Here is a 26,327-nt window from a genome sequence, read left to right on the forward strand (position 1 = left end):
AGCCTTGCGTAACCACCACCACAGTTAAGATACTCAACAGTACCATCACCACAAGACTCGTATGTTATCCCTTTATTGTCATACCCATCTCTTCCCCACTCTTCCCCCCTTCTCTACAGTTTATTACCTCTGGCAATCACTAATCTGTTCTCCATCTCTGTGATTTCAGGAATATTGCATAAATGTTATCATGCAGTATGTATCCTTTGGAGATGTTTTTTATATTCAGTATTACTTTCTTGAGATTTATCCAAGCTGTTCTATGTATTGACAGTTCAGTTCCTTTTTATTACTGAGTAGTATTTTATGGTACGGTAGGAATGTACCACAATTCGTTTAACCAGTTAATCATTGAAGGACATATAAACTGTTTCCAGGTTTGGGCTATTATGAATAAAGCTGTTGTGAACATTCATGTATAGATTTTTTTTGTGAGCATCAGTTTTTGTTTTTTGGAATAAATGCCCGGGAGTGCAATTGCTAGGTCATTTGTTTTGAAAGAAGCTGCCAAACTACTTTCCAGAGTGGCTGTATGATTTTACATTCCCACCAGCATGTATGATTGATCCAATTTATATTCATTTTTTAATTTGTTACTGTCTTATTTTGAACTATGTTAACCCCAAAGCAGCCTCAAACCTCTGAAAGTAGATGGAAGGTAAATCTCAAACATATTCCATAACATATTGTGTTTAAATTTAAAATTAATTTTGTTTTTCAGTATGATTACTTGGGCTCTGATAGCATGATAGTAACAAATAAAGTCATCGAAATTATTGGCCTTGTAAATTCAGTAAGTATTGTCCTTTTCATACTAGTTGAAAAATTCATACTAGTTTTGAAATTACAATTTGCGTTAATTTGATGTGGCATTTCTTTATAGTTAAGTCATTCATATAAACTGAGTGTGGATTTCTTGAAACATTGAATTAATTTCTTGGTGGTTGTAAAATAACATAAAGATTAATTTTTCATGTTTTTATCTCTTCTGTTTTTAGATGTTTTCCCAATTTAAAGTTACTGTTGTGCTGTCATCATTGGAGTTGTGGTCAGATAAAAATAAGATTTCTACAGTTGGTGAGGCGGATGAATTATTGAGTAGATTCTTAGAATGGAAAAAGTCCTATCTTACCCTAAGGCCTCATGATATTGCATATCTATTCATGTAAGAATAATATTTGAGTATTCTTAGAAAGAAAACAAAAATCTGTGATAATGGATGTAGCTTAATTTAGCAAATTGTTATTCGTTTCTGACTATCACACTTTGACCATTATGTGCTTTATTCAGGCCTTGTGCTCTCTTTCTAGTTGTCAGACAATACAAAAAGATTGCTAAAATTTATTTCTATGCTTATCAACCTTTTATCAACAAGAAGATTGAGATTTCAAAAGGTTAATCCATGTCAGGACTCTCGGATCTAGTGGTGTATCTAGGGTTTCAACTCAGAATTTGTTAACTCCAGAGCCCATAATCTTAACCATTACATAAAGAGATGGGTTTTATCTTGCGAAGTTTATGTTTTTGTTGTGAGTTTTGATCAAAGGCTTGATAAAATAGGTTAAAAATATTTTATCCTAATAAATTTTCCACCTTATTTTTAAATGTTAGTTTTCCATTGATCAATTATAAGTATATATTCATAATTGTATTCATATTAAATTTATTAGCAATTGTCTTTCAATAAATCTGTATGTACATATTTCTTAAGTTGGAAAACAATAATTTCCTTGTGCATGTGTGAGATTAATCTTTTCCACACATCTCTGCCAACAATAAGTGTTATTGCTCTTTTCATTTTTTGCCAGTCTAATGGATGTAAATTGATGTCACTGTTTTTTAATTTGCTTTTTCCAGCGACTAATAGATTTGAGTATCTTTTCATGTATATATTTGTTGATCATTTGGGTCTGTCCTTCTGTAATTACCTTTTCATGTTATTTGACTATTTCCTTGTAATTTGTAAGGGCTTATTGAATGTCTAGTTATTAATCCTTTGTTTATCTGTATCAAAAATACTTTTTCCACATCTATAATTTTTCTATAGATATTAAAAATTTTTTTGCTTCATAAAATATTTTATGTTTTATAGGGTTAAATTTGTTAATCTTTTCTTTTTTAATTTTGGATTTCCTGTTTGGTGAAGATCTCTTTCAGCCCTAAATTTTAGTCTGCTAGATTATTTTTGGAGGGATTAATATTATTTCTTTTTATAATTAAGTCTTTGATACACCTTCAGCTAATTTTAATATAGTGCAAAAGAGAAGTACAATTTTATTTTCTGCCAGATAGATAGCCAGTTTTGCAATGAATTTAACTACCACTTTTGGCAGGCATTTGTTAAGTTCCACAAACAACCTGTTGAAATTTTTAGAGAGGTTACAGTAATCTGTTTATCATTTTGGGCAGGACTGACATGTTTACAGTGTTGAGTCTTCCAATCTATGCAAATTTATAATACTGAATATTGCAATAATTTATTATGGTATATCCCTCCATATTTATAAGGCCTTCATTAAGTCTTTCAGAAAAGCTTTATAGTTTTCTATAGAGATCTTACAGATAATTTTGAGATTTCTTTCTAGGTATTTAATATTTTTTGTGCTAATATAAATAATATATTTTTTAACCTTTAACCATGTTTTTGAAGATATATAGAAATGCAATTGATTTTTGTAAGTTCTAAATTTTTTTTTAAATTAATAGGCTTTATTTTTAGAGTAGTTTTAGTTTCACTGAATAATTGAGCAGAAAGTATGGAAAGTTCCTATATACTCCCTCTCCCCCACCATCCCCACCACAATTTTCCCTTTTATTAACATCTTGCATTGGTGTGGTTCGTTTTTTAAAATTGATGAACCAATATTGATACATTATTAAACTAAAGCCCATAGTTTACATTAGAGTTCACACTTTGTGTTATAAATTCATTTTTAAAATCTAATAATTTCTGTAATAAATTTTGTGTCAGCCTCTCCTGTCTGTTTTGATGTGGGGTTTTCTTGTTTACCTGATGTGTAGGAGTTGCTCCTCTAGTTTTTTTTTAATCTAATAATTTATCTAATATTTTTCATAGGACAGAAATAAAGGCATTGTTTTGGCCTTAAACTGCAAAAGTATGAAATTGGTCAGACGTCCCAGCTTTGGAATTTGTTCCTTTAAAATTTGTTCTCTTCTCTTCTTGCTCTCTATCCAGTTTCTGTAGTGCATTCTCTTCACCTTTTTTTTTTCTTATTTAAGTATTACTATCCTGCCAGTGAAAGCTAAGGAGAAAGTTTTGGAATTCCCTTTTTTAATACTTTTATAGGAAATGCTTCTTTTTACCTTTGGTATGTCTCTTTTAAAAGGAATATTTTCCTACATAGCCTAAATAGTATTGTTACATTTAATAGAATTATAATTCATCTAATACTCAGTCTACATTCAGATTTCACCACTGACATCCCAAATGTACTAAACAGCTGCCTTTTCCTAGTTAGTATCAAATCTAGGACCGTGAACTTCATTTGATTGTTATGTCTGTGAGATCTCGTTTGTCTATTCATGGCATCAACTTTTTGGAATGTGGGCTGCTTATCTTACAGAATGTTCCACAGTTTGGATTTGTCTGATTGTTTCCTAGTGGTATCACTCAGATTAGTTTGTTCCTCTATCTCTATAGTTCCTGTAAACTGGAAGCTAAATCTAAAAGCTTGATAGGTACAAGTTAAATGCATGTGTATCTGCCTGGAATACATGATAACTGATAATTTATACCTCATTGCATCACATAAGTAACACATATTATATAACGGTAGTACCATCAGTGATGCTAAGATGGATAACTAAGTTAGGGAAAAGATAGCCTGGTTTCTCTCTTGGATAGCAACAGTTTTGAGAATAGGAGATAATATTTGTGGGTTTTTTTTTTTTTAACAGTTCATGAGCAGCATTTCACCTACTGGTCTTAAAATTAGTTAACAATTCTTGCCTTGGAGAGTGATGCATCATGGCAGAGTGAGTTGTTCCTTTTGTTTCTCCTCTCTATGTTACAACTATATGGACATTCATTAACCAACAGAGAATTCCGTACATAGCACAACAGGATATCTGAGAGACCCACACAGGTATACAACTGAAAGTGGCTGGACTAGATCCCAGAGAAGGAGCGGAACTAGGTGAATGGAGCCATTCCCCTCCCCAGTGGCAGAGTGATCCAGGTTGTGGACCCTCACACAGCAGCTGGTGCAACTGTGAGTGGAGACAGGGGCAGCCCAGCCTGCAGGCAAAGTCTTTCAGAGTTGTAGCCCAGCCTGTGGGAGCACCCACCTACCAAGGTGGCTCCGTGTCCATGCAAATGCTTCCCACTGAGTGTTGGTGACTCAGCTCATGGGAAGGTGCCCCACCCACTAAGCACAGCAGCTCAGTTGGCCCCACCTGCTTAGTGGCTGCGGCTGGCCCATACAAACACAGAGTGGCCCTACCGGCACAACTACCACCACACAGGGTGGGATAAAAAAATACAGCTCCTGCCCAGCCCTAGCGGTGGCAGGTGGAATCTGTGACCTGATAGTACCACAGATGCGCTGGTAAAGGATCAATTCATCAAACACCACGAAGAACTAGGGTAACACTGCAGATCAGAAGGAAAATGACAAGTCTCCAGAAACCAAAGCTGAAGTCACAGAAGATTACAATCTAAATGACAGAGAATTCTAAATAGTTGTCATAAAGAAACTCAAGTTACAAGAAAACACAGAATGATAGTTCATTGAGCTCAGGAATAAAATTAATGAACAGAAGGAGTACTTCACCAAAGTGACTGAAGCCCTTAAAAACATCTATACAGAAATTCTGGATATGAAGAACACAATTAATGAGATAAAAAGTAATGTAGAAACCATGAAAAATAGAGCAGACCTTATGGAGGACAGAATTAAGGACTTAGAAGATAGAAATCTAGAAATGCTTCAGGTGGAGGAGGAGAGAGAATTAAGATTTAAAAAAAGGAAGAAATTCTTTGAGAAATATCTGACTCAATTAGGAAAAGTAACATAAGGATTATAGGTATCCCAGAGGGAGAGGGGAGGGAGAAAGAAGCAGAGAGCTTGTTCAAAGAAATAATAGCTGAGAAATTCCAAAACCTGGAGAAGGAACTGTACTTACAAGTACATGAACACAATAGAACTCCTAATTACATCAATGCAAAAAAGATCTCCTAAAAGAATTTACAACTATACACAACTATGTACTGGGGCTTTGGAGGGGGAAAAGGAAGAAAAGGAAGAATATTGGTAACAGATGTTAACTTAGAGTGAACTTTCCCCTGCAAAAAAAAAAAAAAGACCTTCTCCAAGGCATATAATATTAAAAATGTCAAAAGTCAATGCAAAGAAAAAATATTCGGGCTGGCCCCGTGGCTTAGCGGTTAAGTGCGCGTGCTCCGCTACTGGTGGCCTGGGTTCGGATCCCGGGCACGCACTGAGGCACCACTTGTCCAGCCATGCTGAGGCGGCGTTCCACATACAGCAACTAGAAAGATGTGCAACTATGACATATGACTATCTACTGGGGCTTTGGGGAGAAAAAGGGAAAAAAAAAAGGACGAGGATTGGCAATAGATGTTAGCTCAGGGCCGATCTTCCTCAGCAAAAAGAGAAAGATTAGCATGGATGTTAGCTCAGGGCTGATCTTCCTCAAAAAAAAAAAAAAAAAGGACAGCAAGGCAGAAGAAAATAACCTACAAAAGAACCCCCATCAGGCTTTCAGTGGATTTCTCAGCAGGAACCTTACAGGCTAGGAGAGACCTTACAGGCTAGGAGAGATTGGAATGATATATTCAAAGTACTGAAAGACAAAAACTTTCATCCAAGAATACTCTATCCAGCAAAACTATCCTTCAGATATGATGGAGAAATAAAAGGTTTCCCAGATAAACAAAACTGAGAGAGTTCATTGCCACTAGACCTGCCTTACAAGAAATGATGAAGGAAGTTCTCCTACCCAAAACAAACAAAACAAAATGTCTAAAAAGCCTTGAGCAAGGACATAAATAGACAGACAAAATCAGAAAATTGCAACTCTGTATCAGAACAGGTTCTCAAACAATTATAACACAAAAGATGAAGGGAAGGAAAGCATCAAAAATAACTATAAACAGTTCAGTTTAGTCACACACTCACAACACAAAACAGAATGATTTGTGACAACTATAACTCACAAGGGGAAGAGAATAGGGATGGAACTTGCTTAGGCTAATGGAGATAAGAGGCTATCAGAAAATTGACTATCTCACCTATGAGATCTTTTATACAAACCTCATGGTAACCACTAAACAAAAACTCAGAGCAGAGCCACAAATCATAAAGAGAAAACCAGCACAGAAAACCACCGAACTGAAATAGCAGTCAGAAATACAAGGGAAAAGAAACAATGCAAATATAGAACAACCAGAAAACAAGAGATAAAATGGTGGTATTAAGCCCTCATATATCAATAATCACTCTAAATGTAAATGGATTGAATTCTCCAATCAAAAGACGCAGAGTGGTTGGATGGATTAAAAAACAAGACCCAACATTATGCTGCCTCCAAGAAACACATCTCAGCTCTAAAGACAAACATAGGCTCAGAATGAAAGGATGGAAGATGATACTCCAAGCAAATGGCAAGCAAAAGAAAGTGGGTATTGGCATACTTATATCAGACAAAGCAGACTTCGAGATAAAAAAGGCAATGAGAGAGAAAAGGGGAAGTAAATAATGATAAAAGAGACATTCCACCTAGAGGACATAACACTTATGAATATATATGCACCTAACATAGGAGCACCAAAGTGTATAAAGCAACTATTAACAGACCTAAAGGGAGAAATTGACAGCAACAAAATAATAGTAGTGGACCTTAACATCCTACTTACATCAATGATCATCTAGGCAGAAAGTCAACAAGGAAATAGTGGCCTTAAATGAACACTAGACCAGATGGCCTTTATAGATATACATAGAATATTGCATCCAAAAGCAGCAGAATACACATCGTTCTCCAGTGCACAGGGAACATTCTCAAAGACAGACCATATGTTGGGAAACAAGGCAAGCCTCAATAAATTTAAGAAGATTGACATCATCTCAAGCATCTTTCCCAAACACAGAACTATGAAATTGGAAATCAACTACAAGAAAAAAGCTAGGAAAGTCACAAATATGTGGAGAATAAACAACATGCTACTGAAAAACCATTGGATCAATGAAGAAATCAAAGAAAAAATCAAAAAATGCCTGGAGACAAATGAAAATTAAAATACAACATACCAACTCTTATGGGATGCAGCACAAGTTGTGCTAAGAGGGAAATTTGTAGCAATACAGGCTTAGCTCAACAAACAAGAAGAATCTTAAATAAGTAATCTGAACCTACACCTAATACAACTAGAAAAGAAGAACAAAAAAAGCCCAAAGTCAGCAGAGGGAGGGAAATAATAAAAATTAGATCAACAATAAATGATATTGAAACCAAAAAAACAGTAGAAAGGATCAGTGAAACAAAGAGCTGGTTCTTTGAGAAGATAAACAAAATTGACAAACCCTTAGCCAGACTCACCAAGAAAAAAATAGAGAAGGCTCAAATAAATAAAATTAGAAATGAAAGAGGAGAAATGACAAGAGATACCACAGAAATAGAAAGGATTATAAGAGAATACTATGAAAAACTATATGCTAACAAATTGGATAACCTAGAAGAAACGGATAAATTCCTAGACTCATACAACCTCCCAAAACTGAGTCAAGAAGAAATAGAGAATCTGAATAGGCCAATCAAAAGTAAAGAGATAGAAACAGCCATCAAAAACCTCCCAAAAAACAAAAGTCCAGGTTCAGACAGCTTCTCTGGAGAATTCTACCAAACATTCGAAGAAGTTTTAATACCTATCCTTCTCAAACTATTCAGAAAAGTTGAAGAAGATGGGACACTTCCTAACTCATTCTATGAGGCCAACATTACCCTGATATCAAAACCAGAGAAGGACAACACAAAAGAAGAAAATTATAGGCCAATATTGTTGATGAACATAGATGTAAAAATCCTCAACAAAATATTAGCAAATTGAATACAGCAATACATTAAAAGGATCATATGCCATGACCAAGTGGGATTTATACCTGAGATGCAGAGATGGTTCAGCATCTGCAAGTCAATCAGTGTGATACACCACATTAACAAAATTAAGAATAGAAATAATATGATCATTTAAATAGATGTAGAGGAAGTATTTGACAAGATCCAACACCCATTTATGATAAAACTCTCAATAAAATGGGTATAGAAGGAAAGTAGCTCAACATAATAAAGGTCGTATATGACAACCCACAGCTAGTATCATTCTCAATGGAGAAAAACTGAAAGCAATCCCTGTAAGAACAGGAACCAGACAAGGATGGACACTTTAGCCACTCCTATTTAACACAATATTGGAAGTACTAGCCAGTGCAATCAGGCAAGAAAAAGAAAGAAAAGGGATCCGAATTGGAAAGGAAGAAGTGAAACTGTCACTATCTGCAGAAGACATGATTTTATATATAGAAAACCCTAAAGAATCCACCAAACACCTTTTAGAAATAGTAAATGAATATGGTAAAGTTGCAGGTTACAAAATCAACATGCAAAAATAAGTTGCATCTCTATACACTGACAAAGAAGTATCAGAAAGAGAAATTAAGAATACAATCCCATTTACAACTGCAACAAAAAGAATAAAATGCCTAGAAATAAATTTAAACAAAGAAGTGCACACTGAAAACGATAAAACATTGTTGAAAAAAATTTGAAGAAAACACAAAGAAATGGAAAGATATTCTGTGCTCTTGGCTTGGAATACTTAACATAGTTAAAATGTTCATACTTCCTAAAGCAATATATAGATTCAATGCCATCCCTTTCAAAGTTCCAATGACATTTTTCTTAGAAATAGAATAAAGAATCCTAAAATTTATATACAACAACAAAAGACCCCAAATAGCCAAAGCAATCTTGAGGAAAATAACAAAACTGGAGGTGTCACACTCTCTGACTTCAAAATATACTACAAAGCTACAGTAATCAAAACAGCATGGTACTGGCACAAAAACAGACACACAGATCAATGGAACAGAATCAAGAGCTCAGAAATAAACCCACATATCTAGGGACAGCTAATTTTCGACAAAGGAGCCAAGAACATACAACGGAGAAATTAAAGTTTCTTCAATAAATGGTGCTGGGAAAACTGGACAGCCACATGCAAAAGAATGAAAGTAGACCATTACCTTACACCATACACAATAATTAACTCAAAATGGATTAAAGACTTGAATGTAAGACCTGAAACCATAAAACTTCTAGAAGAAAACGTAGGCATTGCACTGTTCGACATTGGTCTTAGCAGCATATTTTCAAGTACCATGTCTGGCCAGTTTTGGGAAACAATAGAAAAAATAAACAAACAGGACTACATCAACCTAAAAACTTCTGCACAGCAAAGGAAACCATCAACAAAATGAAAAGACAACCTAACAATTGGGAGAAGATATTTGCAAACCATATATCTGATAAGGGGTGAATCTCCAAAATATATAAAGAAGTCATTCATCTCAACAACAAAAAAACTAACAACTCAGTTAAAAAATGGGCAAAAGATCTGAACAGACACTTCTCCAAAGAAGATACACAGAAGGCCAACAGGCACATGAAAAGATGTTCAACATCACTAATTATTAGGGAAATGCAAGTCAAAGCTACAATGAGGTATCACCTCATGCCCATCAGAATGGCTATAATTAACAGGACAAGAAATAACAAGTGTTGGGGAGGATGTGGAGAAAAGGGAACTCTCATGCACTGCTGGTGGGAGTGCGAAGTGGTTCAGCCGCTGTGGAAAACAGTATGGAGATTCCTCAAAACATTAAGAATAAAACTACCATATGATCAAGCTATTCCACTGCTTGGTATTTATCCAAAGAACATAAAAACATGAATGCGTAAAGCTATATGCACCCCTGTGTTCATTGCAGCATTATTCACAATAGCGAAGACTTAGAATCAACCTAGGTGCCCATCAAGGGACGAATGGATAAAGAAGATGTGGTATATATACACAATGGAATACTATTCAGCCATGAGAAACGATGAAATCCAGCCATTTGTGACAACATGGATGGACATTGAGGGTATTATGCAAAGTGAAACAAGTCAGAGGGAGAAGGTCAAATACCATATGATTTCCTTCATTAAGTAGTAGATAATAACAACAATAAACAAACACATAGAGACAGAGATTGGATTGGTGCTTACCAATGTTACCTCAATAAAAAACAAAACAAAACAATACACACACAAAAAAACTTACTAGAAAGCTACAGTAATCAAAATAGTGTGTTACTGGCATAAAGACAGGTATATAGACCAATGAATAGAAAAGACAGACCAGAAATAAACTTTTGCATATATGGTCAAATGATTTTTGACAAGGCTGCCATGACCATTCAATTGAGAAAAGACAGTCTGTTCAACAAATGGTATTGGGAAAACTGCATATTCATGTGGACAATACTAAAGTTGGACAATTACCTTATACTGTACAAAAATTAACATGAAATGCATCAAAGGACTAAATGTAAGATCTAAAATTATAAAACCCTTAGAAGAAAACACAGGGGAAGAGCTTCCTGACATTGGATTTGGCAGTTGTTTCTTGGATATGATGGCAAAAGCACAAGGAACAAAAGTAAAAATGAATTGGACTACATCACAAAGAACCAAAAGAATGGGGTGAAAAGACAACCTACAGAATGGGATTAATATACAGAATATATAAAGAACTCCTACCACACAACAACAAAAAGACAAACAACCCAATTAACAAATGGGCAAAGGACTTGAATAAACATTTCTCCAGATAAGATAGACAAGTGACCAATAGACACATGAAAAGATCCTTAACATCACTAATGATTAGAGAAATGAAAACAAGAACCACCATCAAACCCCTCACATCCATTAGAATGGCTGCTATCAACAAAACAAACAAAATAACAAGTGTTCACAAGGATGTCGGGAAATTGGAAACCTTGTGCACAGTTTGTGGGAATGTAAAATAGTATTGCCACTATGGAAAACAGTAGGGTGATTCCGCAAAAAAGTACAATTACCATATGATCCAGCATTCAACTTCTGGGTATACATTCAAAATATTGAAACCAGAGTCTCAAAGAGACATTTGTACATCCACGTTCATAGCGTTATTCACAATAGCCAAAAGGTGGAAGCAACCTGAGTGTCCATTGACAGATAAATGGATAAACAAAATGTGGTGTGTACATACAATGGAATATTATTCAATCTTAAAATGGATGGAAATTCTGACACATACTGCAACATGGATGAACCTGGAGGATATTATGCTAAGTGAAATAAGCTAGTCACAAAAAGACAAACAATATATGATTTCAGTTACATAAGGTATCCAGAGTCAAATCCTTAGAAACAGAAAGTACAATGGTGCTTGTCAGGGGATGCGGGAAGGGGAAAATGGGGTATTGTTTAATGAGTATAGAGTTTCAGATTTGCAAGATGAAAAAATTCTGGAGATTGATTGCACAACAATGTGAATAAACTTAGCACTACTGAACTGTACATGTCAAATGGTTAAGGTAGTAAATTCTGTGTTATGTGTTATTTCTCCACAATTAAAAAAAATAGGTTCCAGTTCAAGATGGTAACGTAAGAGGATCCTGAAGTAACCTCCTCCCTCACACACACCAAATCTACAGTTACATATGCAAAAATTTCCTCAGGACAAAAACCCAAAACTGGATGAGCAACTGCTGCACATCAGGTGACGGAGGAAAAAACCTACATCGAAACTGGTAGGAGAGGCTGAGCCACAAACTTGCCGTAACACCCCTGGCATGGTAACTCACAATTGGAGGGAGCTCAACTCTGAGCTTCTCCCTGAAGAGTGAAGGGTTTGAACCCCTTCACTGGCAACCCAACTTTTAAGACCTGTGCCTGAGAGGCAAGCCCCCAAAATATCTAGCTTTGAAAACCAACAGGGCTTGCGTCAGGAGACCCAGAGTCTATAGCAAACTGAGAAACAGTTCTTAAGGGTTCGTGTGGACTCACCTGGCTACCCAACAGGGCCTAACGCAGATGCAGCACACTGAAATGTCCAGTCTTTCTGTGAAAGAGGATTTTTTGCTTATCTTAAAGCTTCAGCCTGAGGGGCAGGCATCAAATTTAACACACATCTAAGGGCCTACTGAATTACTCTCCCAAGACAGAGGCCAGTAGGTGCTGTCTTTGCACTCTCCCTCTGCATTACTCCGGGTCGCCGGTATCTCCTAGAAGGAGCTTGTGTACTCATCTGGTGCCCCAGTTGTTGCATCTGCTGCCCAGGGGATACCCCTTGATCAAAGAAACTACCAAATTGTTTTTCAGAGTAACTCTACCATTTTACATTCTGACCAGCAATATATAAGTATGCATCCTTGCGAGCATTTGATTTTGTCATTATTTGTAATTTTACCATTCTGATAGGTATGTGGCGATACCTAATTGTGGTTTTAATTTACACTTTCCTAATGGCTAATGATGTTGAAAATGTTTTCATGTGCTTTTTTGCCATCCGCATATCCTTTTTGTTGAAATGTCTATTCATGTATTTTGTCTATTTTCTAACTGAACTGTTTGTTTTCTTACTGTTGAGTTTTGGGGTTCTTTGTATATATAAGAAACTAATTCTTTGTCTGATAGTGGTTTGCAAATATTTTCTCCCAGTCAATAACTTGTTTTGTTATCCTTTTGCGTCTTTTGCAGAGAAAAAGTTTTTAATTTTGATGAAGTCCAATATATCAATTTTTTATTTTATCTGTCATGTAATTGGCGTCAAGTATAGGAACTCTTTGCATAGCCATAGATATTTTTTTTTCATAATTTTATTTATATATTTTTTCCCCCAAAGCCCCAGTAGATAGTTGTATGTCATAGCTGCACATCCTTCTAGTTGCTGTATGTGGGACGCGGCCTCAGCATGGCCAGAGAAGTGGTGTGTCGGTGCGCGCCCAGGATCCGAACCCGGGCCGCCAGTATCGGAGCGCATGCACTTAACCGCTAAGCCACAGGGCCAGCCCTTAGCCATAGATCTTGAAGACTTTTTCCTACACTTTTTTTCTAAAAGTTTTATATTTTTGCATTTCATATTTGAGTCTGTGATCCATTTTGAGTTAATTTTTGTATACGATCTGAGGCTTGGTTTGAGATTCACTTTTTTTAACCTATGCATTTCCAGTTGTTCCTGCACCATTTATTGAAAAGGCCGTCCTTCCTCCATTGAGGTGCTTTTGCATCTTTGTCAATAATCAGTTGGGCACACAGGCATACCTCATTTTATTGCACTTTTTCCCATATTGAGTTTTTACAAATTGAATGTTTCTGGCAACCCTGTGTCGAGCCAAGTCTGTTGGCACCATTTTTCCAACAGCATCGCTCACTTCTTATCTCAGTGTCACATTTTGGTAATTCTTGCAATATTTCAAACTTTTTCATTATTATTATATTTGTTATGGTGGTGTGTGATCAGTGATCTTTTATGTTACTCTTGTAATTATTTCGGAGTGTCCATATAAGATGGTGAACTTAATCAATTAATGTTGTGTGTGTTCTGAATGCTGCACCAGCAGGCTGTTCCCTCGTCTCTCTCCCTCTTCTTGGGCCTCTCTATTCCCTGAAACACAACAATATTGAAATTAGGCCAATTACTAACTCTACAGTGGCCTCTAAGTATTCAAATGAAAGGAATAGTTGCACATCTGTCATTTTAAATAAAAGTTAAAAATATTTAGGCTTAGTGAGGAAGGCATGTCAAAAGCTGAGATAGGCTGAAAACTAGACCTCTTGCACCAGTTAGCCAAGATGTGAATGCAAAGTAAAAGTGTTTGAAGGAAATCAGAAGTGCTACTCCAGTGAGCACATGAATGACGGGCAAGTGATACAGCCTTATGGAGAAAGTTTTGGTGGTCTGGGTGGACGATCTAACCAGCCACAACATTCCCTTAAGCCAAAGCCTAATCCAGAGCCAGGCCCTAACTCTCTTCAATTCTGGGAAGGCTGAGAGGTGAGGAAGCTGCAGAATAAAAGTTTGAAGCCAGCAGAGGTTCATGAGGTTTAAAGAAAGAAGCCATCTCCATAACATGAAAGTACAAGGTGTAGCAGCAAATGCTGGTGTAGAAGCTGCAGCAAGTTATCTAGATCTAGCTAAGATCATTAATAAAGTGGCTAATCTAAACAACAGATTTCAATAGGTAAACAGCCTTATGTTGGAAGAAGATGCCATCTAGGACTTTCAGAGCTAGAGAAGAGAAGTCAATGCCTGGCTTCCAAGCTTCAAAGGACGGGATGACTCTCTTGTTGTTGACTTTAAGTTGAAGCCAATGCTCATTTACCATTCTGAAAATCCTAGATCCCTTAAGAATTACGCTAAATGTATTCTACCTGTGCTCTGTAAATGGCACAACAGAGCATGGATGACAGCACATCTGTTTATAACATGGTTTACTGAATATTTTAAGCCCACTGTTGAGACCTACTGCTGAGAAAAAAAGATTCCTTTCAAAATATTACTACTCACTGACAATACACCTGGTCAGATGTATTGATGAGCTCTGATGGAGCTCTGATGGAGATGTACAACGAGATTAATGTTGTTTTCATGCCTGCTAACACAACATCCATTCTGCTGCCCATGGATCAAGGAGTCATTTCAACTTATAAGTCTTATTATTTAAGAAATACATTTCATAAGACTATAGCTGCCATAGATAGTGATTCCTCTGACAAATCTGGGCAAAGTAAATTGAAAACTTTCTGGAAAGGATTCACCATTGTAGATGCCATTAAGAACAGTTATGATTCATGGGAAGAGGTCAAAATATCAACATTAACAGGAGTTTGGAAGAAATTGATTCCAACTCGCATGGATGATTCTGAGGAATTCAAGACTTCAGCGGAGAAAGTAAATGCAGGTGTGGTGGAAATAGCAAGAGAACTAGATGTACAAGTGGAGCCTGAAGATGTGACTGAATAGCTGCAATCTCATGATAAAACTAATTGATGAGGAGTTAGTTCTTATGGATGAGCCAAGAAAGTGGTTTCTTGTGATGGAATCTACTCCTGGTGAAGATGCTGTGAATATTGTTGAAACAGCAACAAAGGATTTAGAATATTCCATAAACTTAGTTGGTAAAGCAGTGGCAGGATTTGAGAGGATTGACTCCAATTTTGAAAGAAATTCTACTATGGGTAAAATGCTATCAAACAGCATTGCATGCTACAGAGAAATTGTTTGTAAAAGGAAGAGTGAATTGATTCAGCAAACTTGACTGTTGCCTTATTTTAAGAAATTGCTGCAGCCACCCCAGCCTTCAGCAATCACTACCCTGATCAGCAGCCATCAACATCAAGGCAACACCCTCCACCAGCAAAAAGATTACAGCTTGCTGAAGCCTCGGATGATGTTTAGCATTTTTTAGCAATAAAGCATTTTAAAATTAAGGTATGTACACTGTTTTTTTTTTAAACATAATGCTGTTGAACACTTACTAGACTTCAGCATAGTGTAAACATAACGTTTATATGCACTGGGAAACCAAAAAATTTGTGTGACTAACTTTATTGTGACATTTGCTTTATTGTGGTGGTCCAGAACTGACCCTGCAATATCTCTGAGGTATGCCTGTATTTATATAGATCTGTTTCTAGGTTCTCTATCCTGTTCCACTGACCCATGTGTCTATACTTCTGCCAGTAACTCACAGTCGTGATTACTATGGCTATATAATAAGTCTTGAAATTGTTAGATAGATTCCTCTGCCTCTTTTTTTTTCAAATTTATTTTAGCTGGTGTCTTTGCTTTTCCACATAGATTTTAGAATAATATTGTCCATATCTACAAAAAAATCTTCCTGGGATTTTGATAGGACTTGGGTCAAGCCTATATATCAATTGGGGGAGAATTGACATCTGTGCTATGTTGCCTCTTCCAAATTATGAATATGCTATGTCTTCCCACTTATTTAGATCTTTGATTTCTTCATCGGCATATTGTGGTTTATAGCATCCAAGTCCAGTACATGTTTTATTAGATTTATACCTAAGTATTTTATTATTTTGAGGAATTGTAAGTGGTATTGTATTTTATTTTTTTGAGGAAGATTAGCCCTGAGCTAACATCTGTTGCCAATCCTACTCTTATGTGCTGAGGAAGATTGGCCCTGGGCTAACATCTGTGCCCATCTTCCTCTACTTTATTTGGGATGCCACCACAGCATGGCTTGACAAGCAGTATTGTATTTTTAATTTCAGTGTTTGGGTGTTCATTGCCAATATATAGGAACACAATTGATTTTTGTATATTCATCTTGTATCCTGTAACTCACTTACTAGTTCTAGTTCCTTAGTTCTAAGAGTACCTTTGTGGGTTACCTAGGATTTCCTACATAGACAATCTGCATCTGCAATCTGTCATCTGCAAATAGGGCAAGTTTTATTTTTTTCCTGTCTGATCTATATACCTTTTATTTTCTTCTTGCCTTATTGTACTGGCAGAATGTCCTGTACTATGTTGAATAAGTGTTGTGAGAGCTCACATCCTTGCTTTTTCCAATTTTTAGTGGGAAAGCCTTTAGTTTGCACTGTAACTGTAATGTTAGATGTAAGTTTTTTGCAGAAGCTCTTTATCAATTTGAGAAAGTTTCCCTCTATTCTTAGTTTTCTAAGAGCCTTTTTTTAGTAAAAAATGAGTGTTGAACTTTGTCAAATGTTTTTTCTGCATCAATTAATCTGATCATGTGATTTTTCATCTTTAACTTGTTAACACATGGATTATATTGATTGATTTTCAAATATTGTACCAGCCTTGCGTTCCTAGAATAAATCCCACGAGTCCATGGTGTTTATTATTTTTATATATTTCTGAATTCTATTTGCTGTGTTATTAAATATTTTTGTGTCTATTTTCAGGAGGCACATTGGTCTGTAATTTTCACTTTTGTAGTTTCTTTCTCTGGTTTGGTATCAGGGTAATATTAGCTCATAAAATGAATTGAAAATTTTTCCTCCTCTTCTGTTTTGTAGAAGAGATTGTATGAATTGGTATTAATTATTCTTTAATGTTTGTTGGAATCCTCCTGTAAAATCATCTGGGCCTGAAGATTTCTTTTTTGAAAGGTTTTAAACTATAAATCCAATTTCCAGAATGGTTATAGGGCTAATCTAATAATCTATTTCATTGTGGTAGTTTGTGTTTTTTGAGGAATTGACTTATTTCATCTAAGTTATCAGATTTATGTGTGTAGTTTTGTTTATAGTATTTCCTTATTATATTTTCAATATTTGTATAGTCTTTAGTGATAGCCTCTATTTCATTCATTTTTGTTTGCATGTTTTTTTTTTTTTTTTGGTCAGCATTGCTACAGGTTTGTCTATTTTATTGATTTTTTCCAAAGAACCAGTTCTTTGTTTCATTTATTTTCTGTATTCATTTTCATCTCTGATTATTATTGTTATTTTTAATAAGTTTTGTTTGGGTTTATTTTATTTTTCTTTTTTCTAGGTTCTTTAGGTTTGAACTTAGATTATTGATTTGAAACTTCTGCTTTTTTTAATGTAAGCATTTGGTACTATAAATTTTCCTCTCAGCACCTAAAGAAAGCTTTAGCTTTCTTCTCAAATTTTTAGATGTTATTTTTTTAATTTTCGTTCCATTCAATGTATTTTTTAAAAATTTTCCTTGAGACTTCTTCTTTGACCCATGGTTTATTTCAAAGTATATTGTTTTTTCCCCAAGTTGGAGATTTCCTCCTTATCTTTTTGTTATTGATTTGTTTTTCGATTCCATTGTGTTCAGAGAACACAATTTATATAATTTAAATTCCGTTAAATTTGTTGAGGTGTTCCATGGCCCAGGATATGGACTATCTTTGTATATGTTCCATAGGCACTTGAAAAATTGGTGGAATTGGGTTGGAATGTTTTATAAATATTGATTAGATCCCATTGGTTGATGATATCATTGAGTTTTTCTATATCCTTGCTGATTTTGTGTCTTGTTGTTCTATCAGTTGTTGAGATAGGCATGTAGAAGTCTCCAACTGTAATTGTGGGTGTGTCTATTTCTCCTTCAGCTTTATTAGTTTTTGCTTTGCAAAATTTCTAGCTTTGTTGTTTGGTACATACGCATTTCAGATTGCTATGTCCTTTTGGTGGATTGACCATTTTTATCATTATATAATGTCCCTCTCTGCTGTAGTTGTGTTGTTCTGATGTCTACTTTATTTGATATTAATGTAGCCTCTCTTGCTTTCTTTTAATTAGTATTTTCTTTTTTTAAATTTTTTGTTTATTGCAGTAACATTGGTTTATAACATTGTATAAATTTCAGGTGTACATCATTATACTTCTATTTCTGCATAGATTACATCATGTTCACCACCCAAATACTAATTACAACCCAGGACCACACAGATGTGCCGAATTATCCCTTTCACCCTCCCCCCTCCCCCCTTCCCTTCTGGTAACCATCAATCCAATCTCTATCTCTAGTGTTTGTTTATTGTTGTTATTATCTACTACTTAATGAAGGAAATCATACGGTATTTGACCTTCTCCCTCTGACTTATTTCACTTTGCATAATACCCTCAATGTCCATCCGTGTTGTCACAAATGGCTGGATTTCATTGTTTCTTATGGCTGAGTAGTATTCCATTGTGTATATATACCATATCTTCTTTACACATTCATCCCTTTAAGGGCACTTAGGTTGTTTCCAAGTCTTGGCTGTTGTGAATAACGTTGCAATGAACACAGGGGTGCATATATCTTTATGCATCGGTGTTTTCATGTTCTTTGGATAAATACCCAGCAGTGGAATAGCTGGATCATATGGTAGTTCTATCCTTGATTTTCTGAGGAATCTCCATACTGTTTTCCATAGTGGCTGCCCCTGTTTGCACTCCCACCAGCAGTGTATGAGAGTTCCCTTCTCTCCACATCCTCTCCAACACATGTTGTTTCCTGTCTTGTTAATTATAGCCATTCTGACGGGCATGAGGTGATATCTTATTGTAGTTTTGATTTGCATTTCCCTGATAGTGAATGATTTTGAACATTTTTCGTGTGCCTGTTGGCCATCTGTATATCTTCTTTGGAGATATGTCTGTTCAGGTCTTTTGCCCATTTTTTAATTGGGTTGGTAGTTTTTTTGTTGTTGAGATGCATGAGTTCTTTATATATTTTGGAGATTAAGCTCTTATCAGATGTATGGTTTGCAAATATCTTCTCCCAATTGTTAGGTTGTCTTTTCATTTTGTTGGTGGTTTCCTTTGCTGTGCAGAAGCTTTTTAGTTTGAGGTAGTCCCATCTGTTTATTTTTTCTATCGTTTCTCTTACCCGGTCAGACGTGGTGCTTGAAAATATGTTGCTAAGACCGATGTCAAAGAGCATACTGCCTATGTTTTCTTCTAGAAGTTTCATAGTTTCAGGTCTTACATTCAAGTCTTTAATCAATTTTGAGTTAATTTTTGTGTATGGTGTAAGGTAAGGGTCTACTTTCATTTTTTTGCATATGGCTGTCCAGTTTTCCCAACACCATTTGTTGAAGAGACTTTCTTTTCTCCCTTGTATGTTCTTGGCTCCTTTGTCAAAGATTAGCTGTCCATAGATGTGTGGGTTTATTTCTGGGCTTTTGATTCTATTCCATTGATGTGTGTGTCTGTTTTTGTGCCAGTACCATGCTGTTTTTGTTACTATAGCTTTGTAGTATATTTTGAAATCAGGGAGTGTGATACCTCTAGCTTTGTTCTTTTTTCTCAGAATTCCTTTAGCTATTCGGGGTCTTTTGTTGTTCCATATAATTTTAGGATTCTTTGTTCTATTTCTGTGAAAAATGTTTTTGGAACTTTAATGGGGATTGCATTGAATCTATAGATTGCTTTAGGAAGTATTGACATCTTAACTATGTTAATTCTTCCAATCCAAGAGCACGGAATATCTTTCTATTTCTTTGTGTCTTCTTCGATTTCTTTCAGCAATGTTTTATAGTTTTCGGTGTACAAATCTTTCACCTCTTTGGTTAAGTTTATTTCTAGATATTTTATTCTTTTTGTTGCAATTGTAAATGGGATTGTATTCTTAATTTCTCTTTCTGCTAATTCGTTGTTAGTGTATAGAAATGCAACTGATTTTTGTATGTTGATTTTGTATCCTGCAACTTTACCATATTCGTTTATTACTTCTAAAAGTTTTCTGGTGGATTCTTAGGGTTTTCTATGTATAAAATCATGTCATCTGCAAATAGTGACAGTTTCACTTCTTCCTTTCCAATTTGTATCCCTTTTATTTCTTTTTCTTGCCTGATTGCTCTGGCTAGGACTTCCAGTAATATGTTAAATAGGAGTGGTGACAGTGGGCATTCTTGTCTGGTTCCTGTTCTTAGAGGGATAGTTTTCAGTTTTTCACCATTGAGGATGATATTAGCTGTGCGTTTGTCATATATGACCTTTATTATGTTGAGGTGCTTTCCTTCTATAGCCATTTTATTCAGAGTTTTTATCATAAATGGATGCTGTATCTTGTCAAATGATTTCTTTGCATCTATTGAGCTGATCATGTGATATTTATTCTTCATTTTATTACTGTAGTGTATCACGTTGATTGATTTGCGAATGTTGAAGCATCCCTGCATCCCTGGAACAAATCCCACTTGATCATGGTGTATAATCTTTTTAACATATTGTTGTATGCGATTTCCTAGTATTTTGTTGAGGATTTTTGCATCGATGTTCATCAGTGATATTGGCCTGTAGTTTTCTTTTTTCGTGTTGTCCTTGGCTGGTTTGGTATCAGGCTAATGTCGGCTTCATGGAATGAGGTAGGGAGCTTCCCCCGCTCCTCAATTTTTTGGAAGAGTTTGAGAAGGATAGGTATTAAGTCTTCTATGAATGTTTGGTAGAAATCACCAGGGAAGCCATCGGGTCCTGGACTTTAATTTTTGGGGATGTTTTTGATTACTGTTTCGATCTCCTTACTGGTGATTGGTCTATTCAAATTCTCTACTTCTTCTTGATCCAGTTTTAGAAGGTTGTATGATTCTAAGAATTGATCCATTTCTTCCAGATTGTCGAATTGGTTGGCATATAGCTTTTCATAGTATTCTCTTATAATCTTTTGTATTTCTGAGGTGTCTGTTGTAATTTCTCCTCTTTCATTTCTGATTTGACTTATTTGTGCCTTCTCTCTTTTTTTCTTGGTGAGTCTAGCTAAAGGTTTGTCAATTTTGTTGATCTTTTCAAAGAACGAGCTCTTGGTTTTATTAATTTTTTCTATTGTTTTTCTAGTCTCTATTTCATTTATTTCTGCTCTGATTTTTATTATTTCCCTTCTTCTACTGATTTTGGGCTTTGTTTGTTCTTCTTTTTCCAGTTCCTTTAGGTGCATTGTTAGATTGTTTATTTGAGATTTTTCTTGTTTCTTGCGATAGGCCTGTATTGTTATAACCTTCCCTCTTAGAACCACTTTTGCTGTATCCCATAAATTCTGGCATGTCGTATTTTCATTTTCATTTGTCTCCAGGTATTTTTTGATTTCTTCTTTGATTTCTTCATTGACCCAGTCGTTGTTCAGTAGCATTTTGTTTAATCTCTACGTATGTGTGGCCTTTCTGATTTTCCTCCTATAGTTGATTTCCAGTTTCATACCATTGTGGTCAGAAAAGATGCTTGGTATTATTTCAGTCTTCTTAAATTCATGGAGACTCGTTTTGTGCCCTAATATGTGATCAATCCTGGAGAATGTTCCATGTGCATTTGAAAAGAACGTGTATTCTTTGGTTTTTGGATGGAATGCTCTGTATATATCTACTAGGTCTATCTGTTCTAGTGTGTCATTTAATGCCAATGTTTCCTTATTGATCTTCTGTTTGGATGATCTATCCATTGGTGTAAGTGGAGTGTTAAAGTCCCTTACTATTATTGTGTTACTGTCTATTTCTGTTTTTATATCTGTTAATAATTGCTTTATATATTTAGGTGCACCTACATTGGGTGTGTAGATATTTACAAGTGTTATATCCTCTTGTTGCATTGTTCCCTTGATCATTATGCAATGCCCTTCTTTGTCTCTTTTTACCGTTTTTGTTTTAAAGTCTATTTTGTCTGATATAAGTACTGCTACCCCAGCTTTCTTTTCATTTTCATTTGCGTCGAGTATCTTTTTCCATCCCTTCACTTTCAGTTTGTGAGTGTCTTTAGGTCTGAAATGTGTCTCTTGTATGCAGCATATATATGGGTCTTGGTGTTTTATCCAATCAGCCACCCTATGCCTTTTATGTGGGGCATTTAGTCCATTGGTGTTTAAAGTAGCTATTGATAAATATGTACTTACTGCCATTTTTAAACTTTTTTTCTCAGTGTTTTAGTAATCCTTCCTTCTCTGTTCCTTTTTCCTTCTATACAGAATTGATGGTCTCTTTAGTTTGACCTCTGTCTGAAAGCTCTACTCTTTAACTCCCCTCCTCCCTCCTTTTATGTTTTTGTTATGATATCTAACCTCTTTTTTGTGCATTTGTATCCATTGCCCTCTTATCATGGAAATAGATAATTTTTCCTATTTGTGGTCTTCTCTTTTGCCCTTAAATCAGTCCCTTTAACATTTCTTGTAGCACTGGTTTCTTGTTGACAAACTCCTTTAATTTTTGCTTGTCTGGGAAATTTTTGATCTCTCCTTCCATTTTGAATGATAATCTTGCCCAGTAGAGTATTCTTGGCTGTAATTTTTTTCCTTTTAGCACTTTAAATATATCATGCCACTGTCTTCTAGCCTGTAAGGTTTCTGCTGAGAAGTCAGCTGATAGCTTTATGGGCTTTCCTTTATATGTAACTTGTCTTTCTCTGGCAGCTTTTAGGATTCTCTCTTTATTTTTAATTCTAGTCATTTTGATTATGATGTGTCTTGGTGTGGGCCTCTTTGGGTTTATCTTGTTTGGGGCTCTCTGTGCTTCCTGTACCTGGATGTCTGTTTCCTTCCTTAGGTTAGGGAAGTTTTCATCTATTGCTTCTTGAAATAGATTCTCTGCCCCATTGTCTCGTTCTTCTCCTTCCAGGACACCTATACCACGGATGTTAGTGTGCTTGATGTTGTCCCAGAGGTCCCTTAGACTGTCCTCACTCTTTTTAATTCTTTTCTCTTGTACCTGTTCAGCTTGGGTAATTTCTTCTAGTCTTTTGTCCAGCTCGCAGATCCATTCTTCTGTATCCTCTACTCTACTTTTGAGTCCCTGTAGCAAATTTTTCATTTCCAGTATCGTATCCTTCATTTCTTTTTTTTTTTTTTTTTTAAATTTTTTGTTTATTGCAGTAACATTGGTTTATAACATTGTAAAAATTTCAGGTGTACATCATTGTACTTCTATTTCTGCATAGATTACATCATGTTCACCACCAAAATACTAATTACAACCCATCACCACACACATGTACCCAATTATCCCTTTCACCCTCCTCCCTCCCCCCTTCCCCTCTGGTAACCACCAATCCAATCTCTGTCCCTATGTGTTTGTTTATTGTTGTTATTATCTACTACTTAATGAAGGAAATCATACGGTATTTGACCTTCTCCCTCTGACTTATTTCACTTTGCATCATGCCCTCAATGTCCATCCATGTTATCACAAATGGCTGGATTTCATCGTTTCTTATGGCTGAGTAGTATTCCATTGTGTATATATACCACAGCTTTTTTATCCATTCGTCCCTTGATGGGCACTTAGGTTGCTTCCAAGTCTTGGCTATTGTGAATAAGGCTGCAATGAACACAGGGGTGCATGCACCTTTACAAATTGGTGTTTTCAAGTTCTTTGGATAAATACCCAACAGTGGAATAGCTGGATCATATGGTAGTTCTATCCTTGATTTTTTGAGGAATCTCCATACTGTTTTCCATAGTGGCTGCAGCAGTTTGCACTCCCACCAGCAGTGTATGAGAGTTCCCTTCTCTCCACAACCTCTCCAACACATGTTGTTTCCTGTCTTGTTAATTATAGCCATTCTGACGGGCGTGAGGTGATATCTCATTGTAGTTTTGATTTGCATTTCCCTGATAGTTAGTGATTTTGAACATCTTTTCATGTGTCTGTTGGCCATCTGTATATCTTCTTTGGAGAAATGTCTGTTCAGGTCTTTTGCCCATTTTTTAATTGGGTTGTTAGCTTTTTTGTTGTTGAGATGCATGAGTTCTTTATATATTTTGGAGATTAAGCCCTTATCAGATGTATGGTTTGTAAATATCTTCTCCCAATTGTTAGGTTGTCTTTTCGTTTTGTTGATGGTTTCCTTTGCTGTGCAGAAGCTTTTTAGTTTGATGTAGTCCCATTTGTTTATTTTTTCTATTGTTTCTCTTGCCCGTATCCTTCATTTCTGATTGGTTCTTTTTTACATCTTCCATTTCTTTGTTGACATTCTCACTGAGTTCATCTATTCTTCTCCCCACATCAGTGAGCATCCTTAACACTCTTAGTTTGAACTCTCTGTCAGGTAGGTTGCTCATTTCTGTTTCAGTTAGTTCCTTTTCTGGAGTTTTGTCTTGTTCCCTTACTTGGAATGTATTCCTTTGCCTTCTCTTTTTGCCTCTTTCCCTGTGCTTGTGTCTACATATTAGGTAGGTCAGCTACGTCTCCTGGTCTTGAATAGGTGAATTATACAAGTGATGCCTTAGGAGTCCTGCAGTGTGCTTCCCTCAGTTCTCAATGTTCCATGTTGACCCCTACGTGGGCTACGTGAGTCCTTCTGTTGTGGCCTGTTTCCTCTCCCTGTAGGCGCCCAGGGAGGCCGAGTTATGCTCCTGGCCAGCTGTTGTAATGCTCAGCTGTTTGTCGTTTTTTGTCGGCCCTTCAGTCTCTTTATCAGGTGTGGGGAGCCCCTGCACAGTTGGCTGCAAGTTCTAATACCACATTTGTGTTGCAGTATTTCTTTTAAGTGAGTAGGCTCCCAGCGTGCAGGTTGTTAGGCTCAGGGCCTTACAATTTCTGTAAGCCTCCAGCCTTTAGGTCGCTTGTCAGCTCTCTGAGGATTGCAGCTGGGTTGGGCTGGCCTCAGGCACAGGAGCACCCAATTGTTTCAGACTTTGGAAGGTGGGGCAAACCCCCTATGTGGGCCTTTGAGAAGCACAAGTCTTCTGCAGCTGACAAGTCCTGCCGCCCACAGGTCCACACACACAGTCAACACAGTCCTGCCCTGTGTGTGCGCCCCGACCTCCCTACATGGACCCAGTCTCTCCAAGGCGGGAGCCCCACACACTCCACCACTGCCTCACACTCTCCACCCACTCCTTGTGCACGCCCTGCCCCACTGACGTTGGCTCAGTTGCCAGGCTGCAGAGAATCCAGTCACCAATCTATGCAGGCCCACAAGTTGCCTGAGGGCTAGTTGCTGGGTGGTGCCAGTCTCTTGGGTGGACTGACCGCCCTGGCTGCGCTGGATTAAATCAGTGCTCTAGTGGGTGGGGGAGACCTGGGCTAGGAGGCCTCAGGGAGAACTCCAGTGGCGTCTGTGTTAGCACGCCCACATCAGGCCACAACAATGGCTGCCGCCCATTTCCCAGTCCCTGGAGAGGTCTCACCTCTCACCAAGATGCACTCAGGGCCTATCAGGTGAGTCTCTTTTCACCAAAGCACTATGCACCTTTCTTTCTCGTGATTTTAGGATGCTTTCTGAACCGTGTGAGTTTGCACGCGTGCCCTTTAAGAGCCGGTTTTAGTTTCTTTGTGAACCAGCTTTTCTGGTGGTACTCCCCAATGTTTTAGTAGCAGGCAAAGTCAGATATTGTGCTGCTCGTCTCGATTGTGCTGGGTCCACAAAATGCCTACAGCAGGGGCGCTCCTGGCTCAGGGCCCCGCTCCTCCAGGGAGGCCTGCATACCTGTGGCCTGCTCCCTGGCGGCCGTGATGCTGGCGGCTTGTGAAGGCGGCGTTTTTTCTCTCCAGAAGGGAGCCTCTGCCTCTTCCACCTCAATCAGGATTGTCCCTTGTTGAAGGAGTTCCTCTTATCCTGTTTTCAGTTCTGTTTCAGGGGTAATTTTTCCATGAGTAGTTGTAAATTGGCTGTGTCCGCGGGAAGAGGTGAGTTCAGAGTCTGCCTACGCTGCCACCTTGACTCTCCCCCTCTGAATTAGTATTTTCATGATATATCTTTTTCTTTTTAACATATCTATATCATATTTGAAGTGAGTTTCTTGTAGATGGTGTATAGTTCGGTCATGGATTTTA

General features: G+C 36.8%; 1 protein-coding gene across 1 annotated transcript in view; it reads left to right on the forward strand.

Annotated features, from left to right (window-relative positions):
* The window catches only part of ADAM32 (ADAM metallopeptidase domain 32), a gene marked incomplete at its 5' end in the record, with an annotated part of 181,699 nt that overhangs the window by 66,995 nt on the left and 88,377 nt on the right, over positions 1-26,327 (forward strand). Inside the window, 2 exons of the mRNA XM_087418258.1 lie at positions 722-793; positions 999-1,165. Coding sequence (XP_087274384.1) covers positions 722-793; positions 999-1,165 — 239 coding nt within the window. The remainder of the gene's footprint in view (positions 1-721; positions 794-998; positions 1,166-26,327) is intronic.

Source organism: Ceratotherium simum, chromosome 28 (assembly GCF_057802395.1).
Source record: "Ceratotherium simum simum isolate JZ-2026a chromosome 28, ASM5780239v1, whole genome shotgun sequence".
Classification (NCBI taxonomy): Eukaryota; Metazoa; Chordata; class Mammalia; order Perissodactyla; family Rhinocerotidae; genus Ceratotherium; species Ceratotherium simum.